General features: G+C 41.1%; 2 protein-coding genes across 4 annotated transcripts in view; one reads left to right on the top strand and one right to left on the bottom strand.

Annotated features, from left to right (window-relative positions):
* LOC143423208 (uncharacterized) overlaps positions 1–25795 on the top strand; it is a 236895-nt gene that overhangs the window by 135231 nt on the left and 75869 nt on the right. The gene's annotated exons all lie outside the window — the stretch shown is intronic.
* Positions 1–25795, bottom strand: part of LOC143423206 (lachesin) — a 191846-nt gene that overhangs the window by 101985 nt on the left and 64066 nt on the right. For all 3 annotated transcript variants that reach the window (XM_076894361.1, XM_076894359.1, XM_076894360.1), the window contains one exon: positions 4817–4996. In XM_076894361.1, coding sequence (XP_076750476.1) covers positions 4817–4880 — 64 coding nt within the window. In that variant the 5' untranslated portion in view covers positions 4881–4996. The remainder of the gene's footprint in view (positions 1–4816; positions 4997–25795) is intronic.

Below are 25795 nucleotides of genomic sequence, written 5' to 3'. Positions count from 1 at the left end.
GTGGTTCGTTCAGATACGTTTTTTAACGTGTTCATGTTAATTAATTCACTGGTGATGTTTTTATTTTGTTTGTAAGACGTAACTTTCGTGGTACTTGATGTATCTTTAGTAAAAATGGAACTTCGTTGAACGTCAATAATTTTGTTGGAAGTTATCTGTAGAATAATTTAATAGCAGTTGGTGTAGTCTAGTTAGTTGGATGTGAATTGTGAAACTAATTTTTAATTCCACAACGTTAGACGCTTTCAAGAGCTGCAATTTTGTGACTGTATTGAGTTAAGCAACATATTTCAGTTTCATAAGATAGGTATTTGTAATACAAGTAGTCGAAGAAGACGTCAGATAAAGAAAAATAAAACTTGGTATCATTAGAGTATTATATCCATAAACATAAGGGGAACAAACTCCACTATGACTTGATATGACGTAAATACCACTATCCATATTTACGATTACGAGTTGCATTTAGGCTAACTACTTGCACAGTAGTAATTTGTGGATTTAGTCGACCATAAATCCAACAGTCCTAACACTGATTGCAATATGATGTTGACGTAAGACGCGCTATGCTGGATATTCTAGATATAGATGGACGTAACAGAGTTTTCAATTAATTTGCAGTACATTTATTAACATAACTGGCGATACGCAAGGCAAGATATTATGAATTTCAGTGTTATCCTTATTTTAGAGAAGAACAATTTCTCATCCAAGCTTAGGAAAAATAAAAGCGTTTGGTAACTTTAAAGCAAACTCGAAGCACGATTATGTATCCGTTCATGTGAATGAAACTTTTATTAAATATATTCAATAACGGGAGGGGGGTGGAAATACCACTTAGAATTCGTAGTTCGTTGCGTGCAACGCGCTCGAGAGGAATGGCAATGCGTACTCGTTAGTCAAGCATAATTTAAACCGGATAATGGGTGATTGACATCTCTGGAAGAGGGAACGCTCTGAACTATCTAGTCCTAAATCCGATTCCGTTGTACAAACCTAATCACGATTCGAGTGACAGCCGAAGGGTAACTTTGGGAACGAAGAAATGCACCTAACAGCGAACATCTCGTACGATCCAAGTAAAAATGCGAAAGTTCGAACTTTCAGATTTTTCTAAGAAGCATTTCGAGCATTATAATACAAAATATTCATTCTAAATTAATAACTAATAAAATTACAAAAATTTCAGTGTCCGTCACTATTAACATTTTAAAATGTACGCGTAGATATAGATTAGTTGGAAAATATAATTAATTGTATACGAATCGAATTGAGAAAGCAATTAATTTGCGATCAAGGATCCATCGAAGTCTCAGAATGAAAGCTTTCGTTCTCCGCGAGGATTTAAATGGATGATCGCCAGCAGAAAACATTAAAATGGCTGGATACATATTACGCATGAAATATAATATTATTTTAAGAATCTCGAGTATCTCGTTGCTGCAAGAATCCACGAAAGCACGCAACGAGATCGTGATAATCAGCTTACGAGCACTCGTTAAATCTCCCCAAGTTCATCCGTTCGCGCCGTAAATCCGCGCTTTGTTCCGTGGAACGTTCGCGATACCGGCACGCTAACTAAATCGCCGCTAAATTCCATTCTCGAGCAGAGGCTTGGCTACGGACCAACCAGCGAAACCGACGCCATCCACCTAAACTTATTTCATTATTTTTCTATCAACCGGCCGCCGGTTACCGTGATGCGAACATGTGAGTGGGCCAATTACCGCAAACTTGCTTATTTTCGAGCTGCATCATCGAGAGGGGCAGGATCGCGTTTCAAAGTAGCGACGTTCTATTTTGCATCAACGACAAGAGCTTGGTTGGACGCGAAAAGAAACTGCGAGGGACGAAAAAAATAGAAAAAATATTTTATTTCCACTCTTGACAATTAGAAGAAATGGCTCGATACAAATTCTATACGATTGGATTATCTGATGAAACTTTCGTGGAGAAAAGAAAGAAAGAAGAACCGATAGATGCAATTAAAATGGTGCGAGTAATGGAAACATTCGAGTAAACAGTAACAGTAATAAAATTGATCGACGCAGAATAAAAACAGCGACAAGGGCTGAACGTGGAAAGGAACTGCGAGGAACGAGAATAGAAAAACTATATTTTCACTCTTGACAATTAGACGAAAAGGCTCGATTCAAATTCTATACGATTGAATTATCTGATGAAACTTTCATGGAGACAAAAGAACCGAAAGATGCGACTAAAATGGTGCGAGTAATAAAATTGATCGAAGCAGAATAAAAAATCGCAACGGATGAAAACATAAATACATAAAATGAGTATCCACGAAGACCTGACATGAAACACTGATAACTAAATTCTAATTAATAAAGCCCCACACATTGGACATCCACGATTAAACGAAATAAAATTTCCAATACTCCAAAATAAACTTCCATCGCTGTGCAAATCGCAAACGATTGCATAAACAGATCCTCCGCGTCTAGTCGAGTAGCAGAGACGGCTCGCGGGACCGGAAACGGCGGGTTAATTCGGTAACGACAATCCCAGGTCGGCGTTCCCCATCACCGTTTCTATCCCGCTTTCACCCCGTATGAACATCAACGGCAGAGTTCGAACGGGTAGCGGCGACGTCGCGTCGTTTCCGGGACTCGTCGACGCAAACCGGTTCTCCGGTTGTCCCGTGTTTGGCACAGGTCTTCCGTGACGCTCTCTCTCTCTCCCCCTCCCCCACCGTTTCGCCGTCTGCAACGGACGTTGTCCTCGAGCACGATCCCCGGACGCTGCGTCTAACTCTTGTCGATCGCAATCCGCGAACTGCCGCGACGCGAATTGATATCCGATCCGTGGTGGGCCCCGGCGATCTGCAAAATTAGCGGGCTAACTGCTTTTGCACCGGGGGAACGCTCGCCCGATTGCGTTCCAATTCCGAGTTTCCTGGGAGCTGTTTGACGATCGACTTCGTCGGATGCGATCGCTCGACTCTGTTAGTTAACTTGAGAGTCCCTTGCTTTTCAGTGACCATGCGTGTTTTATTTTTTTTCTAGGGAGGATCTGTTTTTGGGTAGGACAGATGTGGACGTTCGTGTGTAGCGCAGTGGTGGAAGTAAATTATTGTATTATTGTGTATCGCGTTTTGCAGAGAGATATTGGGCTGTAACAGTATTTATATGTTATTTAATTAATGTTGCAGTTTGGTGATAAGTAAAGTTATTAGTAAATTTGAGAAATATGTATTTAATGATATGATGTGATATCTGCAAGTAGTAAGTGTCATTGGTTTGTATAGATTTAAATGGAAAGTGTAGATCATTAGTCAGACACGCGTTGTATTCTATGTTGGAAGCATTCTTCGTAAGTTCCTTACTAATGACAATGATTGTTATTATGTAATTTGTTGTAGGTATATATCGATACTATAATAAGAAATTAAATGTAATATAAATTGTATATTAATAGTGTAATTTCTCTGAAGACTTGTAAAACGCATATATGAATCTTCGATGCCCTCTAGAAGATTTATTACAAACATAGTAGCAATTTTATATGAAAATTCTTGAACTACGTTATTTCTCATTTTCCTGCAAGGAATTGCAAAAACTTTCTTACGAGAGATGAATATTTTCGTCGGATATGAAAATTTAATAAAACGCGATTCCGATATCGATAACACGGTCATCAGAAATTGGTCGCAACTGCGTGTCTCATCGATTTCGAATTCCCGATAATCGTTCCCACGGAATTTATTTAAGATCTGATGAGAAAACAATCGAATCGAGACAATTGGCAGGAGGCTCCCCATTCCGGGAAACACTCGCCGCTGTTCCGCCCATAGAAAGCTCGAAAGCTGAAAATCGAGGATATCGATTTTGATGAAACGACACGTGTATAGATACGTGGTCCATTTTGCCGTTCAACGGGAACAAAAGACCTTTGTTTCTTATCAAACGACCGCTTAAGTGCTATACAACCCCGATAAAATGCAAATATAGATTTGTATTACTCCGAGTAATCGAAAGGGACGTCGCAATTGCGTTCCAACTCGATTCTTCCGTTCTATCTGGTAACGTTGCTTATTCTACCGCGTATGAAAACGATAATCGTCGTGCTAACGCGGCGAACTCGTTACCCTTCGCTCTGTCGCACCCTGCATTTATCTACCTCTTCACATGTACAGAAACTAATGAGAATAATCAAGAACCGATCAACTATTATCTGAATGCTGGAAATAAACAAGAGAAAATGTTTGATTTATAGCGCACCTTTGAATATTTCAAGCAAACGACGGACAGTGGCGAACGATTTGTTTAAATTGTTTTATTTATTTAGATACCTTCTCTTGTTGACTGATATGCTTTCAGCAATTTTTCACGTCAGAAATTGTTTCTTTAACTCTTTTTTTTTTTACATTTATCGTTATTCCTTTGGAATCGTAGTTGGACATAACAAAAATAAAAATATATTTAACAGGAACAACGAAGATAAAAACTGGTGGACTCCACGCTTCTTCTTTATAAATTTTATTACACAATCGTGCATTAATAAACAAATTGTTGTTTCAATGCTCTACTTACAGCATGCAAACAACGATACGTAACAAATAAATGATAAATATTTATTAATATATTATCCTCTCGTGTTACCATCATAATTCACGTTCCACTAAGAATCGAAATTTTGCAATCAAGCCCCACTAAAAATTCCGCGACACGATCAACAAGAGAAGAAATCGACGTGCGTCCACTGAACTACCCCTCCGCGGAACGGAAAGAACCCGTCTGGCGGCGGGCGCAACGAAACACCAGAGGCAAACGACACCGTTGACATTTCCACTTACCGATTGGCACGTTGACAGCAAAGAGAACGACAAGGGCGCAATGGCAGAGCATTGTGCACTGCATGGAAAACGCGATGAATCGTCCTCGGTCGATGGAACCAGCAGCTGCTCCTTTTATCTACTTAACCCTGTCATCTTCCGCGGGAACCTCTGTTTCCAGTCTTCTGACGCATAGCATGCCTGAAACATCCACAGTCGCATCGTTATACACACGACCACGATACGTCCGCGTCATCCACGTTAATCGCAATATTATATTCCACCTCCTCTGTTCCTCTGTTTTTCTTTTTTTTTTCAATACGTTTTTTGAGTCGTTCGACGGCTCGAACCAGTCGCAACTCGACGTACGTTCGAGCCACCGTTTGTTTCGAACGTACGGACAGAAGGATGCCATCGTCACTGGTCCGCTTTATCGGCCGTTTCCACCGAGCGAACTTTCCGACTCGCACCCTTGCAAAACTGGCTACCCTAACCACTATCGTTATCTGGCTCGAAGCTGCCGTTTCTCCGCGGTGACGTTCGATCCTGCACCGTGGAACTTGGCTAACAAGCCTGCCTGAACGTCCAACTACCGTCGATGCTTCGAGCACGTGAAGATGCTCCCGTGGTCGGGACCCTTTGTTTGCGTGGTAAATTACGCGCAACTGTTCTCAAGAATTTTGTACGCGATCGTTCGTAGGTTTCGGCACTGAGAAATCGTGGGAGGAATCGGCTAAATTTTGGATTCGAGGATTTGAAAGTGTCGCTTGGAGTTTAAATTTAAATGGATGTCGATGAGTTTCTCACGTATAAACTGCAATTAATTCTTGGTTTCACTATGTACAGTACGTGATATTAATTCGTGGCTTCGTTCTATGGTAACTGGCAAGTACTACGCAAAAGTGTTGGAAACTAGTAAAACATCGATGCACGCTGGAACGAGTATATTCGAAAGTAATTAAGCGATTGATCCATGTCGAACGATTTTCGTTACACCGTCCATTTACAGGGTCTCCTTTCAGTACGAGTCATCGGTCAACTTCGCGACGAGTCATGATCTATCAATTTCCATCGATCGCGATTGCCCCTCTGCGAAACTAGCGACCAGTATCGGGTGGTAGGAAAAAAAAAACGCGCGTTAACAAGCATTCGTACAGGAAGAAAATAAAAACTCTATCAAAAATACACGGGTCGGAGGCGCGGCGCGTGCATCGTTCCCATCGATCACGTTCGACCGCGTCGATGGCAAACGCGTCCATATTCCGTGGCCATTAGTAAAATTATTGTTCGACAGGGCCATTCGGCGGTCCGCGTTACGATTTCCCTAGCCGACGCGACCGGCTAACGGCAGATTGTTAATTCTCCATATACCACGGGACACGCGTCCGCGTTCCACGTGGTGCACACCATTGATCAGATTGCGAACCTTTCCGCTCGTACGCGACGGACGTGGGCGCAGTTTTATGGACACAGGGTACGGAGGAGCGTCGCACCCCTCTGCGTCGTCGTTGCGATTTAAAATCGTTCGAAATTATCGAGGATCGAATCGTGTCCCCTCGTCAATGGCGCCCGCGTCGACGGACGCGGTAGTAAACTATTAATTACCACTGGTCCCAGCTTCCTTTAGAGCGACATAAACAATACAGCGGGACGCGCGGTCTGACGGTTTTAACGATTCGCGCGACGTTGACTTTCAAAGTGACCGACGAAATTATTCGCCAAACCCCCTCCCCTCGCAAACCACCGCTGCTTATTCGATTTACGAGCGAACGCCCCGACGAGTCTCGTTATTAGCCACGTCTGACCAGCACGCAGACATTTATCGATTAGACGGATGTTTCGTTCGGCTGTTCTTCTCTGTCCTGAACGTGCTGAACGATAGGGGTAAGAGTGTGATACGTAGATTTAATCGGGTGCTGGATAATTTATCGTTAGTGTAGAACTATTTGGTAATGGAGTGTATTTGTTTCAGGGTATTTTTGAACTTGAGCGTTTTTTTTTGGTGTTTAATTAATGGATGTTAGGGTTGCGTGTAATAGCTTGTTTTATCTGGGCATGAAATTGTGCGCTGGTTATCAATCCTCGTACAGGTCACGAAAGCTATAGTTGTGTGTCTCGAAATAGAAACGATGCGAAATATTTAAAAGCATCGATGAACGTTAAAATAGCTATTTAAGGGTTTAATGTCTTTAACGATTCGAAATTTATTGGTACAAGTTTAACACGGGTTCGTAAAACGTTCGCAAGTGGAAAAGAACAGTCGAGTGTAAATTGCAAAGCATAACGTATGTTGCAGTAACTGTCGGTGGTTGAACGTCGTACCAGCGGAATTATTTAAATTGTAGCGTGTGGTCTATCTTACAAATAAATTACTCGGTGAAACGTGTGGCGTGCTGGCAAATATAACACCTCGTAAAACACGCTAACAATAAGTTCTTGGACGTTAGAAATATTTTTAGATATCATTTTCGCTCCCTACCCTCTACTTACATCAGCGATGAAGATAATACGGTAATTGCACGTATTCTTTTCTCAACAGGAAATATGAAACTCAAACAAGCTCGTAATACATTATAATCCACCAGTTTTGTTTGCTAATGAATATCGTAGAAATTAATATCCTTTAAAATTATGTCTATACATCGTGTTATAGAATGGACCTTTTAGCTATTACAATATAAAATATCCGCCTCGTAATTAACGGGTTATTACTCGTGCGAGAATTTTATCTGTAATAATATGAGGTAACTCGAGAACGACGGAATAAAAACTGTGCTGAATTATAATGTACTATTGGACTTTTATAATTGATCGCGAGTATCGTTGCTGGTCGAAACGAAGGAAAGTTTCGCGTTACAAAGCAAAGCACAGATCGTTTGATCCGTGAACTCTGAAGGGAAGAGGATTACTTCGCGCAGCCTTTAGCTGCGCGTATTTGATGATCATTTTAAGTATCGAATCCCTTTGCACTATAAAGAAACGAAATCGCAAGATTTTAACAACAATCTGAACCAAAAACAAAAACAAATTCATTCAAAGATCAAACTAACAAACGTTCATCATCCAACCCCCCTCTTACAAGTTTAGATAACGATAATATACTTCTAGCAATTAATTAAACTCGCTTCTACACTTACATAAAATCATAACATGAAACATCTTTCAAAAAAAAAGGAGAGAATTGCTTTCAAAAATACAAGTGCTACCCCTTGTTAGAAATCAGTTTACATAACGATAATATACTTCTAGCAATTAATTAAACTCGCTTCTACACTTACATAAAGTCATAACGCAAAACATCTTTTAAAGAAAAGGAGTGAAAGAAAATTGCTTTCAAAAATATGGACGCTACCCCTTAGAAATCAAACTTGATGACCGCGCCGTTCGAAGAAGGAACATCGAGTAGAAGAATTCCATCGGTAAAAATCGCCACAGCAATATTTGTCGAAACCAGTGATTCCTACGTACGTCTCCGAGGCAACCGGTAAAATGCGAAACACGAAACACGGGACACGAACTGCTGCAGTTCGTTACCGACAAGGGTAAAGCCGATCTATACCACAAACAGCAGAAGTAGCGGCGGCGGTTCTCGTTGCCCCTTTCACGCAGACAACCGAACGAAAAAAGAGTCAGGACAGGGTTAACTCTAATTTACATTCGCGGGTACCTATGTACACGGCTCTATGTAGAACGCCACGTATGCGCGGTACACACACGCGGTGCACCGGAAGCTGCACTTTGCGGCCACGCGAGAGTGTCTTGGGTTAACATCGAGGCGGGTTTAAAAGACAGCCTCACCCCCGGAAACACCTGCCCTCTGCCTCGCGTTAGTATTAAAGAAACTTGGACCGTGTACCTCTTCTTTTTTTTTTGCTTCACTCTTTTGCTATTCGTATCTGAAAGGGTCGCTATAACGTGAGAAATGTAAGGGCTGCGCATTGGGCCCGTTGAAGTTATTGGTTTCTATTTTCGTTTTGTAGTTGAACTTTAAACATGGTGTACGGGAAACGCGATACTTCGCGCGTATTTCGCAGCGGGACAATAATTAACGAGGGTGGTGTTTAATTCGTAAATGAATTATTAAGTACCGAAACTCGAAGCGCGTTCAGAATAAAATTCGCGCGACGGGAATAGAGTTTAAACTTGGCCCGCTTTGAATTATTCATTACACAGGGTAGAACAATTCATAAGTCTGCCAGGTGGTGCTTCGAAAAATTACTCGAAAATTTGCTGACTCACCTTTCACTTAAGAATCGGCGACCGTTTAAGCAACTTTTCTATTTCGTATCTTACGGAGCCTCGCATGAGTAATGTTTTGCATTTGCATAAATGTCTTTTTTGCGAATTAAAAACAACAAAAAATAAATAAAAAATCATTTTTGTTTTGTGAATTGCTCTTTTTGTTGGTGTTAGTCTCTGTGGTTCGAGAAAGGGAAATCTATTTGTCTCCAGAAAAGGAAGCACTGTAACGGTGGCCTCAGCCATGTTGCACGTGTAACAAGGGTTCTCGTGTCTAGATTAGATGCAGATTACAGTGCAGAAGATGGGCTTAGCGTGAGAGATCATTCGTTTAAGATAATTTCTTTCTATGCAACACGTGATATTTGCGAAATACGTGGTCTCCTGCGCACGATTAATCAGGGGGTTGAGAAAGCGTTGAAAGATCATGGAAGCGTTCATTTCATCGATAATTCCTGCTTTCTTATTTTCTACAATTCTGGAAAGTAAAAGATTGATATTTTAACAAAGCAAAGCTGAGATTAAATATTTTTAAGTTATATTTTAAATATTAATTGACAACAAAAATACTGAGACTACGAGATAAGCTCGTTGTTACAAAATTAGTACGATATTACGTTCTTCTCGATAGGTTCCGTAATTAATAATCGGTTAATCATTATTCAGACTCCGCTTACACGAAACTAAAATACACACGACGTGTACACGAACGTGATCGCACGGTGAATCGAATACTTTACAAATTCATGAAGAACATTGAAACGCGAAATGTCAGAAGCAAACGAGCAAAAGTAATTTAAATAAATTGTACAAACGAAATAATACAGTCCGAATAAACCTGTTATGTATCGCAAATTTAAATAAATTCCATGCCACGGCAGCGATATAAATTTTCGCTCGATCCACGTCGAATAATCGTCCGATCATAAATGCAGAAGGTGGCGCGCTGTTCACGGAGGCCCGTGTGTCGAGCCACCGTAAATAGCTTAAATAAAAATTTCCCAATTCCTCGATCGTTCCCATCGAAACGTTTAAAATATTCATCGCGGACCATTGATCGTGGCACTGCGCGCCCAGGCGCCACGTAGCGCGGAGTACGTACGCGCGTACCGTGTCGGACCAAACCGCGACACTATCACTTTTCCGATGATGATCGTTTGCGGCTGCACAGGTATCTCGCTACAAGAGTAGGCGAAATTTACGTGAGAATAAATTTGAAACGCTGCGCGAACACCACAATTTCCGTATCGCTTTATTCAACGTAGCCTCGCGTCCCGCCCCCTTATCATCCCCCAATAGAAATGACACTTTGCGAACGCGAGGCGAGTTAGGAATTTCGGTGAAACGAGACTTCTCAGTAGCTCAATTTTCTTTTTTTCCCATAACGACAATAAAGATACAGCGTTCTTCGAATTTTCTCAATTTTGAACGTTTTGTATTTGTAACTGATCGAGCCATTTATTTTTAATTAATTGTTAGATGTATCTGCCCTGTTATTGGAAAGGAGAAGTATTTTTCGGGCAATTACACCTTGAATTATGACTCGAACCTGCGTATCGATTTCGCTGGCCAGTCCTTCTTATTCTCTTGAATAACTGCTGGCTAAAGAATTCTTGTTTTTTCCTACGAGACAGTACTTTCGTGAGCGAAATTAAATCGAACAGATAAACAGCTGAGGCGGATAATAGCTTGCTTTTAAGTACACGGACCATTAAATAAAATATCAGGATAAAACTCTCTGTCAATTGTCCGATTTAAATATTTTATCTGCTCTCTCGTACAACTGGTACCTTTTTATATAATAGAATGCAATACAAACTGTATTAGATTGTATTGCATTATTCTACTATCAGATAATTAATATAATTGAATAGCATTAGATATTTATACGTAGCAGAATGTCACGCGATTCTCCAAGAAATAGATTCAAATTGTACACACGTGTAGTTGTTAACACCACTATTGTTACAAATTGATATTTAGAGTTCCATTAAATGGTTCTTCTGATTCTACTCAAGGAGCTAGTTTTGGTTTACTTTTGAAATTGATTACCAAAGAATATAAACTTCTGTTGATAGCCGAACTAGAGAAGACACTTGATCCTAAGAGAGTTTACAAGTGTTTTCGTAAAATGATTATTAGACGGATGCTCCTGGAGGCAGCAATAGCCTCGACTGGTACACATTACTCTCTGGAGAACGCTAGCTTCACTGTTGGTAGATTAAGCGTCACATAAAACCGGTGGCTCTAATAAATGTCCCTTAAAGAATACAGAGAACTGTCCACGGTAAATCTACAAGGCTTGATAGTCAAGGGACGCTTTTACAGCCCTAGAAATTTGTTTCGCACTTCTTTATATAATGGAGTTAAATAACGAAAGCCGCGTTGCTGATGCCACTATACAGAGGACCGATAAAACTATACGTTCCCATTTTTTTTTAATTTTATTACAATGCTATTAGAGTAGCGAAGAATTATGATGATGATATTGGTAATATCGAAAAATATTGAATATTATGTACAGTACTGTGGCATTTAAATATTTGAAATAATTATTCTATGCATTGTTTAGTATTAGCCAACGTTTGAAAAGGTAATATAATAACTAGAGAAACTTTTTCTGTTCTTCTATTCTTCATATCGATTCCAAATTTGATATTTCAAAGCTAAGAATTAGCTGTAATACGTACAGTGTCAAGTTTTTACTAGGAAGGATCAATTACGTTCGAAGTTAGACACAAATGGTGAGGCATATATAGATCTACAAATATGCAAAGTTTAAACAAAATTGGTTGAGGGCGAAAACATATGGTTTTTGAATAGGGTCCTTTGTACGAAATATTTCTTCTGCATATCTTTCTTATTTATATTACACCACAATTTTTATTTCCTATCTATCTATTATTTTATCTGTTATTTACAGTAAACGTAGAGACCCAAATATAATACAGTATCAATTAAAAATCAATGTTGCTTCAACTATCAGTGCCCAGTAGAACTCGACGTTGTAACACATGACAACATTAAACACAGCCCTCGGAATAAAAATTGCTCTCAAGCTTCAAAGAGATACTACGAAATTCCATACCGCTCAGCTCTAAAATAGGAACCATCCTCGATGTCTCGATCCCGTGACAACGAGCTACCGAGCCCAGCGTGGCTGAAACACAACGTCAGCCTCGACTCGTCGTCCCGTTCGTTCGAAAGCTTCTTACACACCAGAACGGAATCTCGTGGGCGGAAATACGACGGGCCACAGAGTCGAGGAACGATTATATATCCGTTCACCACGTCGCGACGCTCGTCCAGCATCGTCGAGAGCGATCGTGCATACCTCTGCTTACGTCCTCCCGAATTCGGCTGGCTCGCGTCTCCTCGCGAACCAGGACGCGTACACGCGCGCCTCGAATCGAAGATACACCCGTGGCATACGTGTTCGCCAGCCGTGTACACGGCCAGGTGTAGCTTCGTGAATATTCAACGGCGTCGATCTCCGCGGGGGCAGGTTTACGACCCTCGCTCCTCGCTTTTACGAGTCCGTCAAGATGAAACGACTTTCGCGCGAACTCGAATCCTTCGCTTCCTGCCGTGTCGTCGACGCGCTGGAGACGAGCCCCGCGTCAGACACCGGAATACAGTGATCGACGAAAGTTTAAGACCTTAGCTAGGATCGTGGTCCAAGTATCTCCAGGCTGTCTCACTTCTTTCCTTTCTCCTGTATTTTTCTCTCCCTTTTTTTTCGCGTGCAACGTGTGGAATAAAATGCTTTCGACCTGAGTGGCGACGGGTACACGGTGTCGCGAATTATTCGTGGCTTTGCGCAGCTCTGTGTACACTTTGCAAGAAATTTTATTTTATTTTTGTAGGCTGTTTCTTTGGTTTTTTGTTTTTTTGAATTAACGTTATGTGTTTTGTAAGTTTCAAGTGTCATGAAAAGAACGAGGTCAATTATATCGAACAGTGTCGTGTTCCATTATAATATTTCGTGGAATGTAAATTTTACTTTAAATGTGTTACTGTCTAAATATCTTTGTACGCTGATGTAAAAATATTTGCGGTTAATAGATAGAATATAAGTAACAGGTTTCGACAGAGGAATAATAATCGATACGCAAGAACAGAAGACAAAATTCGTGACAGTTAGAAGTGGAAATAATTTGAAGAAATTTGATAGAAATAATTTATAATATTCCACGTGGATACAATAATATGTATCACCACGTTGAATAAAAATTGTTCATTTCCGTTTGTTTTCCACTGCCAGCTCGTATTGTTCGTTTAATTTTAATTTCCTCGGAAGAAACTTTGATTTTTTATCTCCCAAAGGAATATTCTATATTGATTCATTCGTTACGGCTATTTTATATTCATAAGATCCGTTCTTTAAAAACTAATTTCATTTTAATTGGACGGTGAACCGTGCTCGCAGCGTATCTGTATCGCCAATACCAGGCATCGACTCCCTAATGGGGAAAGGAAACACCTGCTTTCTCGATTGCCTCCAATTCTTTTGCTAATTTGCGAAAATCCAGACGGAGAAAATTTCCTTTTAAATTAAAGTGACCAACGTTACGCCTCAAACGCTCGAGGATTTCCGGGAAGAGGGAACGCGCGTGAAAAATGTATTCGCTCGTGGTACAGAACAATACGACAGGAGGAAAAAAAACTGTTGATTTTCCGACGAGTTTGACTTGATTTCCTACGGGATATGACGCGCAGCGGGTCGCGAACATTTTTGGTGTCTCTTGTTCGGAATATCACGAACTTTTGAAAATATTTCCGCTCTAAATCTGTATAAATTAGATAACAATCAGTCTCACGGCAAATATTATCTCATTAATTCTGCAATTGTTGCTCGCGAGAATTATTATTCCATTATAAAAATTTCACCATTCGCGCTTTATACCTAAAAACAACCGCCTTCCATTATTCCATCACTGACGTGATAAAAGTTTACGAATTCAATCTTTAATTCTCGTTAATTAAAATACCATCAAGGAAAGTTATATTGTTATTACTAAAATTTAATATAATCAAGCGTTTGATGTAGTAATTAATATAATGTTACGTGTCTGATATCAAACAGTTTTCCCTAAATATAATAATTTCAAGCATCAGCAAAAATATCGAAACTAACTTAAATCCTCTCCAAGAGCCACGCAAACTTCCTCAAACTTTGATAACCCAAATTTCCAATCAAATTCTTCCCATCGCCTTCTAATGCAACTCGATTCTACGCAGTAAAGAGTTAAGTTGACGCTCGCCAGTTTCTGTACAGCGTTTTAAACCCTTCCGTCTGTATAAATGAGTGAGAGGGGTTGGAAAAAGAAAGAAAAAGAGTGTATGCAAGGGAAACACTTCGAAACGCAGTTAAATCGCGAAGTCCGCCTTCCGCGTCATCGGCTTCCGAGTGTACTTCCGACTACTTTAAGTTCTTCTTTATTCCCAGCCGAGCGTGTAGCGGAATTTCGCGATTAATTTATATGTTGTCGAGCGTATCGGGTAGCGTTCGCGTACGCCAACGCCCGGAATCACTTTTTCACACTTATTGCCTTATCGAACTTGGAGCGTCCTTAGCTCTGGAATGCAAATCACCTGGGCTTAACTTAGATGAACCCTGCGGAGCGAGGGGGTGGAACGACGGCGGAGGGCGCGAGAGGGGCGGACAGGGTGCACGGATAAAGATGGAAGTCGGAAGTTTCGAATTACCAAGTGCAAGTTCGCCCTTAAAAGGAAAAAGAAATTCGAATATCTCGCGCAAGTTCGCGAGATTCAGTGGACGCCTGAGCTGTGAGTAATTCACGCAGGATGCGCTATACTTCAAGGGTGTGATCTACAGACTGCGTAAGTAGTTAAGCTCGAGCGTATTAAATGGTCCCTTCTTTATGGGACCGTAAAGATTTCGTATCGTGCGAATGGAACGCGAGATCGGGCCAGAAGGAAGTTACTCTCCTTGGAAAGTGTAGACATTTTCGCAGACATCCTATTCTCCCTTCGTTAATGTAAATGCGTTTAATGAATTATGCGTGGATCGCGCGAAAATTGGATGAACGTTAATACAGTTTGATATAATTGCGCGAAATACGGTCGCGCTGGTGAAATTCGTATCTCGAAAGAAATTCAAGTATCTTGTAGGGGTCTGTAAAATTCAGTAGACGCCAGGGCAGTGAGTGATTCATACAGGAAATACATATTAAAAGTAGGACTTGCTAGCGCGGCTAGATCTTAACTTTGTGAATTACTAACTACGCCAGCATTAAATTCGTAGATTATGCGAAGATTACATGGATATTGCTTCAGTTTATTATGGTAGAAATAGGATCTCTCAACGGTAGCCCCTTTGGCTTTTAAAACTGGAGCGAGTCGAATGTTGGACAATGTACCACCGTATCTGCTTGTCAATGAAATATGTGAAAATTCACGTGTATAAATGAGAATTTGTCTTAATGAGATTTTGTCTTAATGCAATACTGTTGACAAATGAATATGATATTTACATTGATTTATCGAATGAGTTCAATTTTAGCACTCTACTGAATTTATTCCAGTAATGACACATCGATACGATATATACTGTAGATCATAAATACTGTTTATCTGTTCTTGTATTAAGAATAAGTCCATTTTATTTTCTTCGCATTTCATATTCTCCTTCTAAGCTTTTTATACACATGGAGAGTATTCACAGGTACTTTCTTCTCTTCATTACACTCTAGTCTTCCTTTCAGTACAAAAATTCTCTCATAAACTTCACATAAAACTTTTTCAAACACACCAAGGGCTATGTATCAATCCTTTCTCTACCTTGCTGTACACATAATTAGCTATCACACATCGCATATAAAGATAACTAATCCTACAACATTTTGCAGAATAATATTTGTTTCATTTTTCTAAACAAATCTGCAAAATTTATCACTCGCCCATTCATGATACGATTTAAAGTCGAAGTCCAATAAAGACAAGGGTGATTTTACTCGCGCCACCAGTCATTATCGTAACTCAGAACTAGAAACGAATCTCGACGTCGATTAATAGATCTTATTAATCCCGTAACGCGTCCATTACATCCAGATGTATATCCAGCAAATTATGCTGCTGCCAGAACGACGTCGCTCGTTCGACGCAGCTCGCGACAGAATTATTTCGTTGATGCTGGAATCGCTCGCAGACCGCGGAATCATCAAAACTTTGCGGTCCGTTGAAAATGGAATCAAAGAGATATCGAATAACGATTTAACTGCCGCGCGGAAAGCCGCCGGGTCGTTTTCGATTCGCGATGCCCGAATTCGCGTCGCGTCCCGTCGAATAATTGATCCAGATCGATCCCTTAACGACGCGCCGTTTCGCTGTTTCGCTTTTCAAACGGGCCCTCGTCTGATCGTTCACGAATCTCTCACGAAATACGCGGGTGAGAATTGTAATCGATCCCTTTCCGATTTATAACCGTAATTAATAGCGTTTCGCGCGATTGTGACGGCGCAGTGCATAGATACGCTGACGCGCGTATGAGAAATCGCATGGACCATCTATGAAGTATTTTTATGCTGTAAAAGTCGACAGAATATTTATACTGCACGCGTACACTCTTTACACGCACATTTCTTACAATATACAGTCTACAAACGCCAATTAATCTTTTTACATCGAGCAACTAATTTTGTTTTCAATGGAATTTATTTTACCCCATATTTTTCATTCACTGAATTTCTCAGAATATTATACCACGTGTTTCTTACTTATAGTTTTCATGCGACCAGTTATCGAGTAGGCAAAGAAACTGCCAAGCAAAACAGCTGATTGCACCCCGCGTTTATCCGACACGCTTCTTCACCCCCAACGCTGTTAACTTGATCAACAAAATAAGTACTTCTATACGAGAACGCTCTTTAATCTCTTAACTGCAATTTCTCCGGTCTCGTCTGGCCGCCCCGTCGGTCGAACGCGGGGGTGCATCGCGAGAAAACGGAAAAGGGGGACGGAAAAAGTAGTCAGCCGCCTCTTTGAAAACGGATCGAGAGACGAGCGTCTCGTGTGGCAGGCTTTTCAATAGGGGCGAGTTCAGCCGAACCCGAGATCGCGTCTCGTGTTCTTACAATCTCTTACGTCGAACCGCGCCGCCACTCGAGTTGCGTCTGTTTGAATACGACCGCGACGAGCCGTTCCGTACGGCCGGCGTCGCGCCCGTACGGAGCAGGCTTCCGCGAGGACATAAGCGGGCCAAGGAGGAGTTTGAAGGTTCCTCGGTTTTTCCGCCCGACAGGCTACGTCCCGCATCACAATACTTCTCCAATTTCCTGAGCAGAAGTTACGGGACACGTTCCATCATGACGTCACGGGAACAAAGCTCTCCCCGTCCTGTTCACTTTTCGTCCTACAACCCCTCCGCCGCCACCCCTTCCGCCTTAGAAGCGCGCGCGGACGCGCTGTGCTCCCTTCGTTGAAGCTCTCACCCCTTTTGTGCGTTCCTCTCTCTCTCTCTCTCTCTCTCTATCTGTCTATCTATTTCTCGGTCCCTTTCACTCGTGAACCCTGTCTCTCTTGGTGGTTAGGAGCGCGCGGTCTTATTGTAGCCTCACGTCGCCTCGTTTCTCGCGTACTTCGAACGGAAGAAGGTGGGGTAAATAACCGCGATAGTAAACTAAGTTTGCGCGAGAACTCGGGACGTCGCTGGCTCGCTTGCGTCGCCCGCGATCTTCCACGGTGACTTTCCTTCGACACGTTCGATCGTTAACCGCGCGCACCGAATCCGACTTCTTACTTTCCGATACGTCCGTCGACTACCAACGAGGTGGAGCGTGGTTCGAACGGAGCGCTGTTTCGAGGGGATGCTTGTCTACGTATTCTGTGCGTTAGGATGTACACGTGGCGCAATTGATGAGAGCATTTTTCTTTTCTTTACAATTGTTTCTTTAGATATGGGTGGTTGGAGAAGGTAATTATTTTTATGAGGTTCAGAGGTTTCTATACAATACCATACGTTTTCTGTAGTACAGTGCGTCAGGATGTACACGTGGACCAATTGATGATAGCATTTTCCTTTTCACTATAATTGTTTCTTTAAAAATGGGTGGTTGGAGAGGGTAATTATTTTTATGGGGTTCAGAGGTTTCTATATAATACCATACGCTTTTTTTTTATGTACAGTGCGTCAGGATGTACACGTGGACCAATTGATGATACCATTTTCCTTTTCTTTAAATGTAGGTGGTTGGAGGAGGTAATAATTTCTATACAATATCACACATTTTCTATAGTACAGTGATACTAAGAAATGAAACAGGGATAGATTCTCAAATTCCTTAGCTCAATTTCGACGTTAATTACGTACAACTGAGATATCAAATTGAAATAACTATGAAAGAAACGGAGTCTTCGATGAAGACGAGGATTAATTACCAATGAAACCGTGCAAGAACCATAAGGGATTGAAACATACAACAGAAAGTAATTTTAACTATCCATTAATAATAATAATCGACCCAAATATTTAATTAGCCATCATTAATGTCTAACTGCCGGACTAAAAGCATTTCGAACGGCGAGAATTCGAAGCGTTTCGCACTACGCTCGCAATTTATTTTTGCCCCAGGGCCCGCTAATCTAATTTACCGAAATTCCCGCGGAAGTTAAAACGAATGACACGAAAGGGAGCGCCGGTTAGGTTCGTTAAAGCAGTTGATACCGTTCCACGGCGACCTTTCCGCGCTCCGGCCTATTGTTAACTCGCGCGATACCCCGCAGCTCGCCAGCGCGTGATCTGAAATTCGTGTGGATGCATTCTGAGCGCGCTCGCCGCGCATAATCTTGGAATAAATTGCGCCGGAACTATCGCTACACACCGTGATACCGTGGAGCGTTGTTTCGCCGATTAAGCTCGAGCCTTCTGACAAAGGGAGGCGCCCTGGTATACGCGCGATGCGCCGTCTCGTTCCGGGAACGTAGCCGGGACTTGGGATCGCTTGTTTGGTAGCTGCCCGAGCAGAAACCGCCGGTACCTGGATCGGTTCAACGCTTCGCTTCCATGCTCGCTTCCCTTTCCGAGAGCAAGGGTTAAAATCGCACGACGAGGTGCGAGCTGGCTGCTACGCGGTCGAGGACGGGGATACCTGTTTGTTCCGCCACCGCGATATTTATCGATGTTTGCGGAAGGAATTTGCGCTCGCTGTGCTGTGGCGAATGAGATACCTGATTTAACTATAATCGTATCGACGGGCTCGTGGGAAATTTAATCGAAAAACGGTGATCAAACAGGGATCCTCATTTTTGCGTGAAAGTGAGTGACATAAATTGTTGACGAATGTAAGTAAGTCGATAATTATATCGTAGATCGCAGAGTTAACCAGTTAAGTGCGTATACTCGTCGTGTAAAATAAAAAATTACCATTTTTTGACAATTCTCAAGCTTTTAGTGAGAATAACGTATTCAGAAACGAATTGTTAGTTTCCTTGACGAATACAAATGTAATCCTTCCTCGTTTTTCGTAAAATGTATAGTAGTACCATTTGCCCTGCGTTCGACGTCGTTGCTTGCTTCTAATTCCGCACCCTGTGCTGATCTTCTCAAACTAAATTCCACAGTTAACTGGTCAATATGTTTTATTCACCGATCAAAACCCTGACTAACAAATTGAATAAGCTATATTTAATTTCGAATCGATGAGAATATTATTGTCGCTATAAATCCGATCAAACAATCGATCGTTCCATCGAGAAGAGAAACCAGAAATCCTGCGCAGAGCATCCAATAATCACAAGCGATGATGTCAATTATATCCTGAAAGCTTAAAGAATCTCGTTGCACGAGGACACGCCACCCCCTGTGGGTGTTTCGTTCATCTCTGTTGCGAAGGCCGCGGCCACCGGCCGTATAACTCGACAACGCGAATCCATTTAAGCCGGCTCGAAAGAGGCACGCTCTCCGATTCCACTCGATCTTCGTGCCTGACGTGTAAATGCCGGGGTTAATGCGACGCGCTCCATTAAAGTCGAGTCCCGACACCCCCGGAACATTGCTAATTACACGTGGCGCGCATAGCCCGTGCACTCCGATCGCCTGGCCCCTCCCCTCTTACCAAGCCTGTCCCTATTTTCCATCCTTTCCCCGGTTTTCCTTCGCCTCTCCTGCCCTTTCACGGTGTCTCGGCTTTTAGTTTCTCTCCCTCTCGTTGCCTCCTGCGAGACTATTGTCACGGCTGGGCTCGAATGCTTATTCTTGTCTTTATGCGAGGTGCTCCAAGGGATGTTATTGGCGACATTATTAGGTTTTTTATATGGCGGTGTAAGAAGTTGTATTTTGTTTTCGAGAGGGGTGCTTTCTGCGCTGACCCCTTCGCGTATGGTACTTATGCCGTGAGAATAGATATGTTTCTAGAAGGGATTATATTTTGTATGTATAATCGTATTTTTTTATGTTTTCCGTTTTTTTTAGTAGCATTTTGTGGAATTGAGATTTCGTTTAGAGTAGAGATTTCTCATTTGAGAGATTAATTGAAATATTCTTTTATGTTTAAGTTAAGTAAGTGAATAGTTTTAGGATAGTTTTGAAGTTAATATATTCAATTTTTTAAAGGGGAGAAAAGTAGCTTGATAATACGCTTGTGTCTGGCGCGCGCACTTTTAACGTTAATACATTTTCCGTTTTATTAATGCATGCAGCCGAGGCGAGATGTTAGAAGCTTCATTAACCGAAGCCATTTTGGTACACATACAAGTGCAGCGTACGCTGTCTACTGACAACAGCTTCCATCAGCCTTTCTCTAACTTTCTTCCTCTTGTTTCACCTAGTTTTTAGTTGGCCTAGAGAACTCGCGACAAGCCAAAGGACCGTAGAAACAAAATAGACGATATATCCGTTCCTCCTCTACAAAATTGCCTGCATAAACTGAAGACAAATTAATTATCACTGAACTACACAAATATCCTAAAAATTGTACCAGACACAGCGTTCGACTGCTTTCATCCCTCAATGAAGCATAAAGAAGATGTGCGAATCAGAAATTCGAACTTTCAAACTTTCAAATTTCTCTAATACCCAATTTTAAATTGTAATTGTATTTCTCGAAAGTGGATTACACGTCAGCTAACCGCAACGCATCCAAAATTATCTCCGCTCGAATTTATTTCCACCCCTTGTCGATCGATCGCAACGAGACTCAAGCGTGTCCCAGCGCGCGAAAGCACCTCGTGAAATCTCTGCGCTCTAACTAAGAATATTCCGATCCAGGGAACTTTGGCTATTCTCACGCGAGCGCGACGAGGAATTAGAAAAACTGCGGATCGTCTTCCACCCTCTGCCCGCGCGCGGGGCTAGAAAGATTGAAAAAGTTTCGAGCGAGGCGTTGATCCGGCAAAAATACGAGCTCCAAGGGCTGGATCCGCGGGAACCAGGCGACTCGTCGTCACGTTCGCCGGCTAACAAACTCGCCATTAGGAAGAGGGCCTGTTCGCGACGATCGCCTGGCCACGGGAACGCGCGACGAAGAATTATTGCGTATCACGCGCAGCTAAACTCGTAAGATTACCAACGCGATAATCCTGAATTCGTCTCGTCCGCCTGGTCCACCCTCGACGCGCAGCCATCGCCAACCCCCTCGACCGCCGGATTAAATCTCTGGCCCTCGACTCGTGTTCGTAATACCCGTTGTGTCCGTTGCAAACTAGCCGCTCTAGAATTAATTTGCCTGGTGGAATACCGGTGTTCTCGCCTCCTACGATTCACCTGGGGAAAGTGAAATTTTCACGAGCCTCGACGAGGCTAAGAACAAACGTTTGGAAATGCGAACGCACTTTGTTCACTCTTTCTTCATTTTTTTTTTTTATGTTGGTGTAGGTTTATAAAAGTGGAGCATAAAAGTGAGGAGAGATACGGTGAGGGATATAAAGTTTTTATAGAATTTAGAAGTAAAACGAAAGTATCAAATGAGTGGAGATTTATATTTGTGCTATGTGCTATGTGCGAGGATACTAACAATGCGATTGTAGATGAGAATTCGAAAACAGAATAATTTTACGTATTTTAGTAAATTCGTATCACGTTGAATGGTGTGAGTTAATAATGTTTGAAGCGTATAAAAAAAGTACCCCAAATTTCATGTTTCACTCGTGTCAGATCTCCTAATCTCTAAATTAAAATTATACAACAATTGCCTTTATAATTTTCACAGATTATTCACTCAAGAATTATTCAACGCATCTCCAAACACTGAAATCCTTACGTCTCACAGAATATATAACTCTGCATCTACCATTAGCACAGATCCTATTCGATCGAAATAATTAATGCGATCACAGAAGACGATATTAATCCAGCGTTCAATATTTAATAATCCATCATGGCAGCGGTTAATTCGCTAGTTTTTCAGATGTGCTCCTTCGTCAAGACAAAATTGGAGCGAGAGAGAGAGATACAGAGAGAGGAAGAGAGGGTCTGTCCGGGTGCCGTTGGGACAGGAACACTCTGCCTGGAGATTCAGTGGACGCAGCGCGCTATTCAGAACAAAGCGGTCCTTCTGCGGCCGGATAATTGCAAATTCCATTTCGACGAGGCGAAATCGCGGGGGCAATGCAGTACGCCGTTGTGGAAGCGCATTAGCGATCGAGCTGATTGCACTTTTACTATGAACGGCGAAGGCGCCAGCGGGGACACGGTTAAGGAATGCGGAAGTAGCGTGGAAAACCGGGGAATTCGAATTTACTCCGCCACCCATCGGGCGCGATATCTTATTACTTATTACTGTCCGCGGAATAACGATGAGCTTCGAACACCGTTTCTCTGGCGAACGTGCCCAAGGAGATTTCGATCGTTGCGTCTGTGCGCAGGACAATCGCTTCAAACGTGGACTGTTGTTCAATTTTCTGGAATTATGGAGACTGCGATCTGAATTGGATCGTTGTTATTTAATTAAGAGTATTTGCTATGTTTCTTTTTTTATAATTTAGTACAGACTTCGTGAGAAGACTCATCGTGCTTGGTTTTTCATGTCGTCGTAACAAATCCTGAGAAGGATTTCTCAGATGGACGTCTCGTGAGAATACAACGTTCAGAGCGAGAGAAATAATTTTTTAAGTTGGAGGAAACTCTGTCTGGACAGTTATATGGGTTATCAACATTTTTTTAATTAAGCTAAGGAATAAGGTATATTTTTCCGTGCGTTTTGTGGTCAGAGGATTTGTTGTTTGTTACAAAACTTTGAATATCTCAAGCATTAATTCATACGAAATTTATCAATCGAACGAGACCACCACTGCGGTTTTTATTCAATATAAAAAATCCAGTGAATCCATACTTTAATTAAAGCAACAAGCAGCGGATCGAATTTACGTGCCATTATTTTTTATACCTTTAGAGCATTGCAATCTTGTTAAAGGTGTTCAAACAGGTATAAACAATCAGGTGCTATCGTTAAATTAGTTTACTTAGATAATTGGAAGAATTATTAAATTAAATTTATTTTTAATTGGATGTCATTTAAATGTGTATCTTCGATTCTAGATCAAAATCGAATTTAGTTGCGACAAGGAGTTATAGTAATTAGAGCTACCAAACGATACAATGACTATAGTAGCAATTTTACTGTACCAATTGATAAGTTAATTTTATATTTGTTAAAGACAGTATAACGTTGCTTTTTTTAAACTCGCATTCTTTTATATATTCATTCGTCGAATATTCATGATTCTTTTTCTCGGATTTCCGTGCACTCCGTTGTTTCCCCAGGCACTCGCAAACACGCATTCACACACTATTATGCACAAAGTTCGGAATATTCTTGAACACTGAATATTCGAGAATATCCACAATTACATCTTAAGTTTCTGCGTATGCTCATTCGCACACAATAAAACCATTTACACTCTACATATATCAAATAATTTACTATACTGTTTAAAAAGACATCTACTTACCATATAAAATGATTTTACATTTTTCATTATTTACAATAAAATCAGTTTTAGAATGGAGCAATTAATTGATAGTATCAAGAGTTTTCCTACATTAATTTTCAGAACGTAATGTAAATTGTTTAAAGAGTTTGATCCTCTCTCTAGAACGTAGCATTTGAGATGCGATAAAACGAGTAACTGTATCAATAATTTCACAGATGCTCGTAAAATTTAAATGCATTTAGCGACCTGGCGAAATTGGTTGTTCCGTTTAAATTAATACTTCCGGCATGGTAACAAAGGGTGGGTCGAAGAAACGGGTATCTGGGTTACTAATTCTTGGAACACGGTTAATTTTACGCCAGCGAATTCCAAGGGTTGAATTCTGTAGCGAACTAAATTTACTGATCACCGATACGAGAAGCGAACTCTCGGTTATTCTGCACTCAATTTTGTCTAAAAGGTTCTATTGATTTTATAAGAGGAGCAGACTTCGAGCGAAGGGTAAACTTGAGAAGAGGAGGTAAGAGTTTTACGAATAGTTCGCAACCACTTTCACTTTTCTGAATAGTCTGCAAGGGATGTGTATTCAAATTAGGATAAGAAGACGGATAAGCTTAATCGACCCAGAATCTACAAGTGGGTATAAACGTACACTTGACTTTTAATTAATGATTTAACAGAGAACGAGATTCTGATTGGGAATCGGAATAACAAATTCAACGAAGCAACAGTAAATAATTTTAAATATGCATACGCTCTTCAAAAATGCATGATAATTTTATTCGAAATTCGTCGTTGCTCGTTAAGTAATAAATTATGAATTTATTAAATTCCTGCAACGCGAACTGTTTAAGTATAACCTAATTATTACTGATTTAATAACGTACAGCACAGACGCAAAATGTTTCCAGTATAAATGCAATCAAAATTTCCTAATTTAATTACATTTTACCTCGCCAATTTTTTACAGTTTAACTATAGTTTGCTAGTAGGTAGAGCAAGGTATTTAGTGCTTGTTTCGTAATTACGAACGCACTCTTAAAATTCCACAAATAGATAACATTTTTGCGTTACAGAATATACAGATAACATTTCGTTTTTTATGAAAAGTTACAACGACAAAGAAACTTTATTTCCTTCAGTAAAACTCTACAAGCACAGAAACATACATGTCATTAAAGTCTTACACCATTATCATAATTTAAGCAAAAAGATTGAAATTTAAAACGTTCGTCGCATTTTTCATAAAACACTGAAGAACATAAAGGCGCCGCGTATCCAATTAAAAATAGCAATTTAAAATATCTTCTATATAAATTACAAATTCCCGGGATATTTTGCAACAATTTCACGGGAAATACGCGAGACTGCTCGAAGCGACAATGCGGGGGGTGCAAAAACGATCGAGTCGAACCGCTGCGAGGTCAGCTTCGCGACAAAACCACCCCAGATATAACTTGAACGTATTAACCTTAAAGTTGCCAGTTCTGTGCATGAATCACGTTACTTTCCCGCTTTGGTGCGTGCCCCGCGTTTATCATTTTATTCGCGCCCCTACGTCTGCGCGTATCAGGCGATGCATTAAGCGTTACGCGCCGGGACAGGCAAATTACGATGGGGTTATGCATTCAAGAGATATTCTCGAGTGCAGTTTACAGTTTCAATAGCTGTTTCGAATACTATAATTTACCTGGGCCGCGTATCTCGCTGCTTCAACTAATAATCGCGCATAAGGCGTTCGTCTCGATACTCCGCGTCGTATTCACGTGGCGCATCGTCGAAACGTGAATTTATATTTAAAATTATATATATAATAAATTAATAATTTAAATATATCTTTGGTCAGTGTTTAAGCTCACTTTTGGCAGGTAT

The sequence above is a fragment of the Xylocopa sonorina genome, chromosome 4, assembly GCF_050948175.1.
Source record: "Xylocopa sonorina isolate GNS202 chromosome 4, iyXylSono1_principal, whole genome shotgun sequence".
In the NCBI taxonomy this organism is placed as follows: Eukaryota; Metazoa; Arthropoda; class Insecta; order Hymenoptera; family Apidae; genus Xylocopa; species Xylocopa sonorina.
Note: the sequence above shows the minus strand (reverse complement) of the source record. Positions and strands in the feature narration are given on the sequence as shown.